This window comes from Haliaeetus leucocephalus, unplaced genomic scaffold (assembly GCF_000737465.1).
Source record: "Haliaeetus leucocephalus isolate CR32 unplaced genomic scaffold, Haliaeetus_leucocephalus-4.0 Scaffold317, whole genome shotgun sequence".
NCBI classification, from domain to species: Eukaryota; Metazoa; Chordata; class Aves; order Accipitriformes; family Accipitridae; genus Haliaeetus; species Haliaeetus leucocephalus.
Genome location: NW_010972753.1, coordinates 8956946 through 8969093, shown reverse-complemented (window position 1 = coordinate 8969093; position 12148 = coordinate 8956946). Strand labels below are relative to the sequence as shown.

At 39.2% G+C, this 12148-nt stretch overlaps 1 protein-coding gene across 2 annotated transcripts in view; it reads left to right on the top strand.

Annotated features, from left to right (window-relative positions):
* Nucleotides 1-11786, top strand: part of MED14 (mediator complex subunit 14) — a 36977-nt gene extending 25191 nt beyond the window's left edge. For both annotated transcript variants that reach the window (XM_010571353.1, XM_010571354.1), the window contains 12 exons: nucleotides 169-321; nucleotides 543-812; nucleotides 1337-1492; nucleotides 2056-2167; nucleotides 2805-2936; nucleotides 4008-4190; nucleotides 4872-5107; nucleotides 5783-5962; nucleotides 6163-6270; nucleotides 6712-6837; nucleotides 7447-7636; nucleotides 11180-11786. In XM_010571353.1, coding sequence (XP_010569655.1) covers nucleotides 169-321; nucleotides 543-812; nucleotides 1337-1492; nucleotides 2056-2167; nucleotides 2805-2936; nucleotides 4008-4190; nucleotides 4872-5107; nucleotides 5783-5962; nucleotides 6163-6270; nucleotides 6712-6837; nucleotides 7447-7636; nucleotides 11180-11253 — 1920 coding nt within the window. In that variant the 3' untranslated portion in view covers nucleotides 11254-11786. The remainder of the gene's footprint in view (nucleotides 1-168; nucleotides 322-542; nucleotides 813-1336; nucleotides 1493-2055; nucleotides 2168-2804; nucleotides 2937-4007; nucleotides 4191-4871; nucleotides 5108-5782; nucleotides 5963-6162; nucleotides 6271-6711; nucleotides 6838-7446; nucleotides 7637-11179) is intronic.
* The last annotated feature ends 362 nt before the right edge of the window (nucleotides 11787-12148 follow it).

Here is a 12148-nt window from a genome sequence, read left to right as displayed (position 1 = left end):
TGACGCCCGCCCCCCCCCCCCCCCCCAGCAACTTTTGAGGAAGGTAAGTTAGGAATCTGTTGAGGTTTGATGAAAAATGGGGAAAAAAATTAAAGCAGACCACCTTTCTTGTTATAACCTCGTAGTTGTTCTAGTTTCCAAGGCCATTTTATGTTCTTGACATTGCAGATCAGCATTCAGTGGAACTCCATACTCCAGAAGTTCCACATTTCACTGGGAACTGTTGGCCCAAACTCGGGTTGCAGTAACTGTCACAACACAATTCTGCACCAGCTCCAGGAGATGTTTAATAAAACACCAAATGTGGTACTGTTGTTACAGGTAACATTTTAAAAACTTCTCTCAAGAAAAGTGCAAGATAATTAAGAGCTGAATTCTGATTAAACTGTGCTCTTCAAAATTAGATGTGTGTGTTTTGATTGTTTACGGATCTCACTGGCAGAAGGTGGCTTGGTGAAGGTTGTATCCCCCCTATGCCCCATTTTCCCTGACCTTTACTGAAAGGTAAGCAACCTGATCTCTCAATATCTGTTCTCTCTCAGGTTTTGTTTGACACTCAGGCTCCATTAAATGCTATCAACAAACTTCCAACTGTGCCCATGCTTGGTCTGACTCAACGCACCAACACTGCCTATCAGTGTTTCTCAATTCTGCCACAGTCACCCACACATATCAGGCTGGCTTTTAGGAGTATGTATTGCATTGACATCTACTGCCGGAGTCGTGGTGTTGTAGCAATACGTGATGGGGCGTACAGTCTCTTTGACAACAGCAAAATAGTTGAAGGTTTTTACCCTGCGCCTGGATTAAAGGTGACTGTTTCTGTGTTTTCTGGCATGTTGTAAATAAATGAGCTTCTAACTTGAAGTATGGATCTGATGTGAAGAGTATTCTTGTCCAAACAGGGCAGCTGTAGCTGTGAGACAACAGCCAGTAGGTTCTGATACTAATGAATTGTTCTGGAACAGCTATTTCCAAGTGTAGACGTTTCCTTATTTTTAAGGAAAAAAAAAAATGTTGGTATTTCAATTAACTAGAGATAGTTCATGTTAATAAGCCACATTTCTTGTTTGGTGATGATGCAAAACCCCTTTTTAAAAGAAAAAGGGAATTAAGCTTAAATATCCACTGAGAAGCTCTGTTTATGAATTGATATATTTTGCAAACTGTTCATACTGTATATAATGAATGCCCACTAGTAGTTAGTTCTAGAGACCTGCCTGTTTCTTATGTGCTGTAGCTGACAAAGATAGTGTTAAAGCTGAGCAAATACTGTGCTCATTTATGTAATACAATTTAAATGGGGAAATTGCTAACAAAACTGATTTTTCCACAGACATTCCTGAACATGTTTGTTGACAGCAATCAGGATGCGCGAAGACGATCAGTAAATGAAGACGATAACCCACCTTCTCCTATTGGAGGAGACATGATGGATTCCTTGATATCGCAGCTTCAACCCCAGCAGCCACCGCAGCAACCACAACAACAGGTACCCTCCAGGCAAAATAAGAAATGTTTATTGTCTTCCACAACTATAGGTTTCTACGAACTTGCGTTCTAAAAGGATTAGCAGGAAAAAATGGAAAAGGAGACTATAAAACTGCTTTGCTGTGGAATTCCCCTTGGGGCAAAACATCTTAATTTATTTTGCCATTTCTCATTCTAGTGTAAACAGCCCATAGCATATGAATAGCAGCTTTGGAAGGTCACATGAGACTTGCTGCCATAGAAGAGAAGGACTGAGGGAGGGAAACCAACTGTTTAAGATAAAAGGTGGGAGGGAGAGTCAGGAGGCTTTGCTGTTACAGGGTGGCAGATAAAAAGGAATGAGGTGCAGAGGTATTATGTCTTGAGGAGAAACTGCAAAAAGTCACTGAAAAAAAAGTGAGCACTGAACAAGGTGATACAGAGAATCAAACTACCATGTTGCTGGACCTATAACATTTCATAGGTAGGGACCAAACTCTCATTAGTAGTCTCCTGCACATACTTAACTTTAGTTTTAGTACAAAATGATAAAAGATTTTCGTTGTCCTGTGTTGACAATTCCAGCCATTTGCAAAACAGGCAGGAGCATCGGCAGCATATCCTCTTACTTCACCACCCACCTCCTATCACAACACAGTGACACCATCTCCGTCTATGATGCACACACAGTCACCAGGTAAGATGGCTGAGAGTTGTGTGCTAATCATGTGCTGGAAATACACACACAGCTCTTTGCATGCATGCTTTTTCTATTATTTGAGCTGTGTTTAGCTCCAAATTAGCCAAGAGAATGCACCTTATATTGTGGAAAAATAGCAAAGCAAAGTCCTGCTGCACATGTCTTAAAGTACATTTTGAAGCTAACAGTTTCACTGAATGCTTTTTTTTACCTTTAGCTCTGTAATATTTGGGACCGTTTCATTGTTATGGCTTACAACTTGCTCAGATCAAAACCTGATAATTTTAAATACCTGCTTCTTCAGAAAAGCTTTTCATCACCAAAGCTCTGCTTTCTGCTCCCAGCTGTTACAGCACAACAGCTGAAAATATTTACATTTGGGGAAGGGCTGGGCAGGGGGGAAATGCCATTCTTCAAGCCAAATATGTTGGAACGTTTCCTTTGTGTGGTGAATCAATCTGGAAAATATAATGCTCATGCGTGTACAAAATAAAGCCTTTGAGTGCAAAAACGAATTCTCATGAATCTTGTGTGCTGTCTCCCTAAAGAGGAGATAGCTGTAGCAGTTGATAGAAAAAATTGTAACAGAAAAATGGGAAATGTGTATGTTGAATGATGTGATGTCTTTGATTAGGAAATTTGCATGCTGCAAGCTCACCTAGCGGAGCTTTAAGAGCACCATCACCAGCATCCTTTGGTCCAACTCCTTCGCCTTCCTCTCTTGGAATCACAATGGGACAAACGGCTAACTTTGCCAGCCCACATGGTGAGTTCTTTGTTGGCAGGTGTATATATAGTGGCAGGGAGAGCACATTTGCTTCTTGAAATTAAGTCTTTTGGAGCAGACCTAAGTTAATTGAAAAAAATTCATGGTTTTTAACTGGCTTAAGTAGTTGTTTTCATACAGGTGGGTTTAACTCGTAACAGTATTCAAAAGTAGGTGCATGGCACGTTGAGGTGTTCCTAACATTTTAAAAAATGACTATCAGTCACTCTTTCCTGCTTACTAATGTGGGGAAATTTCGCGTGGTCTTGTAGCAGAACAATGGCTGCAGCTTTTAATGAGCATTATCTCTTGTTAGATTAATTAAGGTGTTTTCACTGCTTACATTTCCTGGAAAAATAACTGGAACAGGTTAGAAATTCAAATACTTGCAATTTGAAAACATTGCCAAACTCTTGCTGGTTTGACATACCTATATGCGAGCAACATGCCTTTTGGTTGTTTCCTTTATTAAGTTTTTTTTGAAAGCTGCCAAAACAATTGTTTGTTGTAATCACAATGCATTGGAAACCATTCCATAGATCACAATAAATGAACAGTTCAGATTGTAATTTTAGCACACCAATTTAACTGTCAAGATGAACAAAGTGAGATAGATACACAACAGACTGTTTAAGAACCTTGTTCTGATCAGTCTTTATAGCAGAGTACAAAACCAAAGATACTTTTGCAGAGATAACTGCAAGGTACTGAATTGATAAGGAACAGTCTAGCTGAGATTTTCATTTGCTAAGGAGCAGTAGAAGTTCAAGTCTATAGGCAAGAGCTCTGTTTAGTTTAGAACCCGTTACATGTTGAACATGCCAATTTGCCTTAACGTTCAATTTTATTTTACTTTTTAATACAACCAGAAAACCTTTCAATCTGTATCTTGATTTCCACCTCCCCACCGTTATGTTTTTTATATGGTTGTAAAATGCAGTCTAAAAGCTTGCAAACACTTTCATGCTTTACAGATTTTGGTAGGACTTTTTTGAGATTTCTAGATTAGAAAACCTTGTACTTTTTTTTTTTTTTTTTTTTTAAATAATAATGGTCTTGTAACATCTGTAGGTACCATAGACCCAAGCTCACCATACACCATGATGTCACCCAGTCAGCGTGCAGGGAACTGGCCAGGATCTCCCCAGGTCTCTGGTCCATCACCAGCAGCACGGATGCCTGGAATGTCACCAGCCAACCCTTCCCTTCATTCACCTGTCCCAGATGCCTCTCATTCCCCACGAGCTGGAACAAGTAGGCTTCTTTATCAGTGTTACGACTGTGAAACACTCATGTTTAACGCTTCTAGTTCTGTTATTTTTGGTAGTTTTGTGGGTCAGCCTAACAGTCCTTACTGCCCTTGTGCAGTAAAATACCTAAGGAAATTAAGCCTTTATTCTGTCCTAGTTCAAATCTTCTATAACGAATTAGAAAACGAGTTAAATCATAGAGCATAAACTTCAGCAGGATTGATACCTCTTGTTGCACTGCAGAAATTAGTCTTAAACCATTGAGCTCTGTGACCGAGAGAAAATTCTTTGGAATGAAGGCAATGATAGGCATATTTGCTTACCCAAATATTAACTTTTCACATCATAGAATTGTAATGCTGCTCTTGCACGACTGATTTAGCTGTCTTTACATCTCATTGAGTTTGTTGTACAAACCTGCTATCTGCTAGCATGCTGCAGAAGGAGGAAAAGGGAGTAGGATTTTAATGTTACTGAGACTTTGCATGGGTGGAGGGTTGAAACTAATTCTTTGACTTTGTCTATCTGTTGCCTATCACTAGGCAGCCAAATTCTTAAATAAGAAGGATGAAGCTTTGGCCCAGAGAACTCATTGCTTGTATAGTGACAACAAATAAAGTGAACACATATCTTATGTTTCAGCTTAAATCCTTCCTTACTGCAAGTACTTTTTCCCTATCAATAGGTTCCCAAGCAATGCCAACTAGCATGCCTCCACCTCGTAAACTACCTCAGCGCTCTTGGGCTGCATCCATACCTACAATCCTCACCCACAGTGCCTTGAATATTCTGCTATTGCCCTCTCCTACCCCTGGGCTTGTGCCAGGACTAGCTGGCAGCTATCTTTGCTCCCCTCTTGAGCGATTCCTTGGATCAGTTATTATGAGGAGGCATCTTCAGAGGATCATACAACAGGAAACGGTATGGCTTAGGTTGTTTTAATATTGATCTGTGAGTATGACTTCACAGCTGTTCTTTTTCATGCTTCTGTACTCCATGTGTTTCAAATCGGGCACAAACTGAAATGCCTCAAGTATAACAAGTATTTGCTGTTGGACTTGCGCTATACTTCTGAATCTTGCCATCTAAAGTGTCAAAATTTAGAAAAAGCATTTAGTTCTGCTTCTTTTCCATGCAAATTAGAAGTGGAAAGCTTGTTTGGTTAGGTGAAGTTTGATATCTGATATGATAGCAAGACTATGACCAGATTTTCAGATGCTATGGCTTCTGTATGCTTAGCCTGTCCGTTGGGATTTAACTAGAACAGCCACAGGGTTACTGTGGATGCCACTACTTGGCAGGAGTGCCCAAGAAAGTAGTTACTAGTTGACAATAACTACTCAGTCATGAATGTTGCTTTAGGGTTTGGGACAGACAATGTGCGCCTCTTCCCTTTGGCACTGATTCAGTGACAGAGCAAGAAGCCAAATCTTGCATAAGCTTCATTCTCAAGGCAATTTTACCTGTATACAAATATCACGTGTGTGTTTCTGGAAAGAGGGCATATTGATCACTACAGTCTTGGGAGTGAATGTGTGTGTGCATTCGTGCTATTTAATGGATGACTGATTGAATGTGATACTTCTTTTTATGCAGCTACAGCTAATAAACTCCAATGAACCAGGTGTAATTATGTTTAAGACGGAGGCACTAAAGTGCAGGGTTGCTCTCAATCCCAAAACCAACCAGACCTTGCAACTGAAAGTAACACCTGAAAATACAGGACAGTGGAAATCGGAGGAGTTACAAGTTTTGGAGAAGTTCTTTGAAACAAGGGTATGTACTCAAATAATTACTGTTTAAATTTTTGTGCATTGCTTTTTAATCTCTGGTGGTGTTTTGAGTGATACTGCTGACTTTCGTTGGCACGTGTGAGGTCTGCAAAATATAAAATTAACAGCTATGCATGCTGGTCGCCATATTAAATGATACAGCTATTATCTAAATAGGCAGTACTAAACAGTGTCTTTCTTTAGGTTGCAGGACCACCTTTTAAAGCAAACACCCTAATAGCCTTCACAAAATTACTAGGGGCTCCAACACATATCCTCAGGGACTGTGTACACATCATGAAACTTGAGCTGGTAAGTTAACCATTCTATTTAGTTCACCCAACTTCAGTTATTATATTTTAAGAAAAAAAGGTGCTGTGTCTTCATCTGTAAACATATAAATTACTCTAAATTTATATACATGTTATTTAGTGTTAATAAAGAAGTTTTCATTTTACTACTAGCTCTCCTGGAAACTCCCAAAATTTCTCTTGATGATTTTGAGAAACTGCAGGCACGTTACTGCACAATAGGCACGTGCATAGGCTGGCTGGAATCTTTCTGATTGTATTCTTTTTTACCCTATGCTCAATTCTTTCAGAGTTATTCTGATTTACGCTAAACTTGGCAAGATCTGTAAGTTTAGCTAGAGAAATACATTCCACTTTCTAACGCTTCCCTAGTTCGTAGCCACGTATGTCACTGATGTGAGACCTTTTGCTGTTCTTTCTCTGTGCTGCTCTTTCTAAACAGTTCCCTGATCAGGCAAGTCAGCTGAAATGGAATGTGCAGTTTTGTTTAACAATTCCTCCCAGTGCACCGCCAATTGCGCCTCCAGGAACACCTGCTGTTGTGCTGAAATCCAAAATGTTGTTTTTTGTAAGTAGAGCTATCTGTTTCAAAATTTTGTGGGCTGCGTGTCTTTGAAATCATCACGGGTTAGTAGCAAAATATAAGCATGCTATATCTGACAACTGTAATAGCTAAAAATGTTCTGATGTTTAGAAGCCTTGATTTGCATGCATCTGTTATGAGTTCAGTTAGTATTCCTATTCTCCTTCCTATAAAACAGAGCAACTCTTCATGTTTTGTGTTCTTAGGGAGATGTTGACAAGACATAAAGTTGAGTTCCCTCTGGGCTTCAGGTGTCTTCGAATGCTCAACTTCTGGGTGTTTTGTTCTCCTTTGAGGCACTAGCCACCTGGGTTAAGTGATAGACACATTAGTGGTGCTGGGAAAGTATAGCAGGAATGAGATGTTTGGAACAAATCTGTGTTAGTGTCATCTCTGAGGCAATGCTCGCTGTAGGGTGCTTTTGAGAGGAAAATAGTCTACACCTGATTGACACATCTGCTGCAGAATTGATGTCTGAAAACTGAGGAGGTGGAAGCACATGCTGTCTGTAGACCTGGAGTGTTTAACTGCATTGGAAGTTGCACTGAAGTACACGGTCATTCAATGTAACACACTTTTTGTTTTTTCCCATAGCTCCAGCTAACACAGAAAACAACAGTCCCACAGGAAGCTGTTAGTATTATTGTCCCAATTATTTATGATATGGCTTCGGGTACAACGCAACAGGCTGACATTCCCAGGCAGCAGAACTCTTCTGTTGCTGCTCCAATGATGGTTAGCAATATTCTAAAGAGGTTTGCTGAACTGAATTCACCACGACCAGGTACTGTACATGTCCAGTAGATATATTCTCTTCACCCAGAGATCTGTGACAAATCTCCAGTGTAAAACTAAACCTCTCTTAAGTCTGAATTCTTCTTGGTTTCTATCATACTTCTTTAGTGATACAAACTCCTGATGTGACAGGCAATACATAACTTAGTAGCAAGTACTGGCAACACAGCAGAAGGTTACACTGATAATTCAGGCTGGATTTTGCTGTTCTGCCCAAGTGATAGAATGCACCTCTTGTTGGCCCAACTCTAGCTGCGCAGTAGGAGTCATACTTTTTAACAGATGGGCCCAGAATGAGTCACAAGAAATATGCTATGGTCAAGTGTCAGTTTTCATGGTTAATTATGAAGTTATTGAGCTTAACAGTAGAATATAAAGGGATGTTAAAATAGTTATCAGAACTTGTCCATGTGCTGTGAATGATTAAAAGGTAATTGGAGTGATTGTATATTCCTTTGTCAGTGTACACACTGACAAAGGCGCATACAGTTCTGTCCACCAAACGTGCTGTGAAGTGTTTAAGCTAAATAGGTTGTTCTGAATGTTCATTGGCCCGTAGGTAGTGCACTGTGAGCAACATTGTGCTTTGCTTTCCTTCTTGTTTGTCATGCCTTTTTTTTTTTTTTTTTAAATATTTGAAACATTGAACAACAGTAGCAGGTTCTTTGGGCAGCATGTTGTCTGTAAGCAGTGATTTGGGGTCCTAGTACACAGATGGCTCATAAGAACAGTAACTTTCAGTTCTGCTGTAGTTACATGCTGAAGAACAAAGCCTTTTTCCAATAACTCAGTGAATAGATTGAAGTTGTGAATCCAGAAGTTGAATTCTACTTCTATTTTGTATAATTATTCATCTTGTTGTTATGCGGTAATTTTAACTATGCTTGATGGTTTATTTCGATTGCTAGAACATGAGCAATGTTTATCTTAAATTGGTGTGGGTATGCATACATTTCTGAAAATTGTGATGAGATTTAAATTAACACGCATTTTCTGTTTAACATATAGTAATAGTGTAGGTAAATAGGAGAGAGAATAGCCTTGAGGGCATGTGGGATTACCTGCAAGAGTTCTGTATGTGGTGCAGAACTGTTGTTTGTATAGCACTTTTATTTCAAGATATGTTAACTAAACTTCAGGTGTTTCTTTTGGAAGGTGCTTCCCCACTGAGTTTCCCTAGTGTGGGGAAGGGTAGATACTTGTTTTGCTGTTTGATATTGCACTAAGTTGTGTTTTAAGGTAAACCCTCCACAAAATACTGCAGCATGGGGAGTAATTGTCAAAGCTGCTCTTGAGTATCCCAGGTGAGATGTCTTCTGATGATCATTAGATAGATCAGGATAGATAATTTTTGTTTGTCACACAAGTTTTGAAGTAGTTTGGGAATGCAGTACAGGGAGCAAAGTATAGACAGGGAAAGAAAGGCATATAAAAAGAGCTTGTGGCCCTAGCAGGACCTTACCCAGGCAAAGAAGAATGTAGCTAGCTGAACAGAGGACATTTCTAGCAGTCTTTCCTCTGACTTCTAAGAGAAAAAATGAGTCTGTATTTATCTATCTATTTATTTATTTATTTCCACCACCACCCTCCAGCCAAAGTAGGATCTTCCCTGAACACACTTGAAATGCAATTTCCTGTGTTCTTACTGTCAAAACTTACATTATTATATCTGGTAAGAGAATAAGATACCTTCTTTTCTTTGCCATTGAAAGGTGATAGGAGAGCTAATAGATGAAAGTAGATAGTTGGGAGACTTCTTTTACAACAGCAGTACGTGGGAGATCACAGATGCATATCCTTTCTCTTCTGATGCTATTGTGCTGTACCCAGGATTTTCCTACCTGTGTTAGCTCTTCTGCTGCACTAATTGCCATTTGCTCGGTTAAGTGAATTTTTCACTGTTTCAGTCAGAAAGGACCAGGGCTTCCCATCATGCACGTATGATATTACTGGCACTTTCATTGTAACCCGTAATCAGTGTTGCCTCGTTTTGGCTGTATCTTTTTTACCTTTCTCTCTTTGTGAGAAAGTATTTTGTATTCAGCTTAATTTTCCTCTTAATAAAATGGTAGTGCCTGAAAAGTAAGTTCTTTTGGAAGAGTTTTCTTTTCAGATCTGTGGGCAAACACATTCTGCTGTGTTTAACAGTAAAATGTTGACTCATTGTGAGTACGCTGTCTTTTCTGAGATCACTTTACCTATGCCTCCATGGGAAAAAGTATTTTATTTTGGGGGAATAATTATATGAACTGAGATGGAATCAATGCCCTGGAATAATAGGGTTAAACTTGAGCTGTAAGTCTACAACCTGCGTTATGTAGTGGACATCAGTCTGGTAAAGAAATGAAAGTCCCTACAGGTGCTGGAGGTTACCCTTAGAGAGCAGCTCAAGGGACTCGTGATATTTCTTAAAGCACTTCATGACTAAGCATTTTTCAGTGTCTGATTTTCAGTGATGCAGTGGATGGTATCTAGCCCAGATTTGTAGCTTTGATATGACAATGGCTTGCCCAAAATAATCTTGGGAATCCCTAGTTTGGCAGTTAGGATTAATACATCCCAACAGGCTCTGCTCTTATCTCTTTGCTCACACTGTTGCTCCTTCAGCAACAAAATTCAATGTCTTCTAATGATGTTTCTTGAAATACACAGGAAAAATTCAGCCCACAATGACCAGGGTATGATAGTGGCTATTAATTGTATTCTTTTACCAGAAAACAGTAGACGAAAGTCACAGCTGCCTAATACTTCACCTTCTGTTGTTCTAATTAAACCCTTTTGCTTCTATTGGTTTTAACTTTTTTAAGCTATTTCAGAATGTGTGTGTGTTTTTGTCAGAAAATGCTGGTATTCAAAATTGAGACAGCTGTGGCTGGTTTTTCCTCTCTGTATTAGGTCTCAGCTGTTTGTAACAAAAGTCCATTTGCTCTGTGTTTTATTTTGCAGTTCAGATGTCAAGGGTAGAGCCAAATTAATTTACTTGAAAGAAACAGATTTCTGACTTTTGCCCAGTCTTGGAATTAGAAAAGCTTCCAAAACTAGGCTTAGGACAGAAAACATCTTCCAGCTGTTTCAGACTTGAGTCTTTTGAAATGTTTAGTTTCTGCTCTTAATCAATACAAATAGAACTTGAAAAAGTTTTTTGGTTGGGATTTTTTTTCTTTGTAAGACGTAGTGCTTTTAATTAATAACATCCAGAAAAATTCAGATTGCAGTGCCACGTACAATAAATTCTAGCATAGATTCAATCTGACACTCAAAAGCAATTAAAAGTTAAGAGCTTCTTGTAATTCTGTGACCAACAAAAGCGGTCCTGCTGGGAAAGCCGGAGCTACTTCAGTTAAAATCCCAACAAATCCCGACGTCCTTGGAGGTCGCTGGGATTTGCCGCTCGCGGTCACCACGTCTCGTCAACCCCTGCCCGTACAGGGGTAGTAGCCGTGCCGGCGTATCGCGGTGCCTCGGGAGGTTGTTGAGGGTGTGAAGGCGTGTCCGTGGAGTGATGCTAACCTGTCTCTTTTCCCTGTTCCAGGTGAATGCACAATATTTGCAGCCGTTCGTGATTTGATGGTTAATCTTACGCTGCCCCCTGGTGGGCGTCCCTAGACACTTTTAAAAGAAGGCTGAAAGTGAGACAAAACAGCAAAAAAAAAAAAAAAAAAAAAATCTAGTAAAGCCTTCAGTTAAAAGAGGACGTTTTAATTTTACCTTTTTTTTTTTTTTTTAAGAGCTAACTAGAATAAACTGGCAAACTTTTCAGGGATGCACTTTCATCAAATGAGTATCACCACGACTTTTGTATAGTGCTGTTGTATAGTGTGTTTTAATGGGAGACACTTCAGACTAGGTAATAGATTGAAGTATCAGCTTGCTGGTAATAGATTTAATATTCTGTTTTATACTATAAAGATTATGAAAATGCCAAACTTGTTTGTTTTTCTGTTTTTCTTATGTTTTGGTGTAATAGTCTTTTTTTAAGGCAGGTCTGTCATTTTTGAATACTGTAAAACTGTGACAAACTTTATATTGAAGCTGTATTTTAATATGACTGCTTTGAATCCTTAAACAATTTATTTGGGCTTGTTGTAAACATGTCCCCAAAAAGCAATATTTAATAAACTGGATTAAAAAATCTTAAACTGGATGTCGTATAATCTTAAACTTTATTCCTCTCCACTGTAGCCACTGGCCAGATCTCTTGTAGTCACACTTAATTGGCTATCTCTGTATGTGATCTTGTTTTCGCACACACACACCTGTGCTGCTAACTTAAAAACCAAAACCTTATTTATTTATTCTGTGGGTTTGCTTCGATCCGAGTCATAGGAAAACGGAGTTTGTTCATTTTCCTGATTGTATAAATAACTGGTAATTACTTAAAACAATGCTTCATTTCTTACAGTCGTGAGGAACTACATCTGTTCTGTCCCAAAAACAAAGTTTAGTGGAGGAAAGCACCTTTTTTCATCTGTCATGGAGTTTGTAGTTACAGGCACCTCTA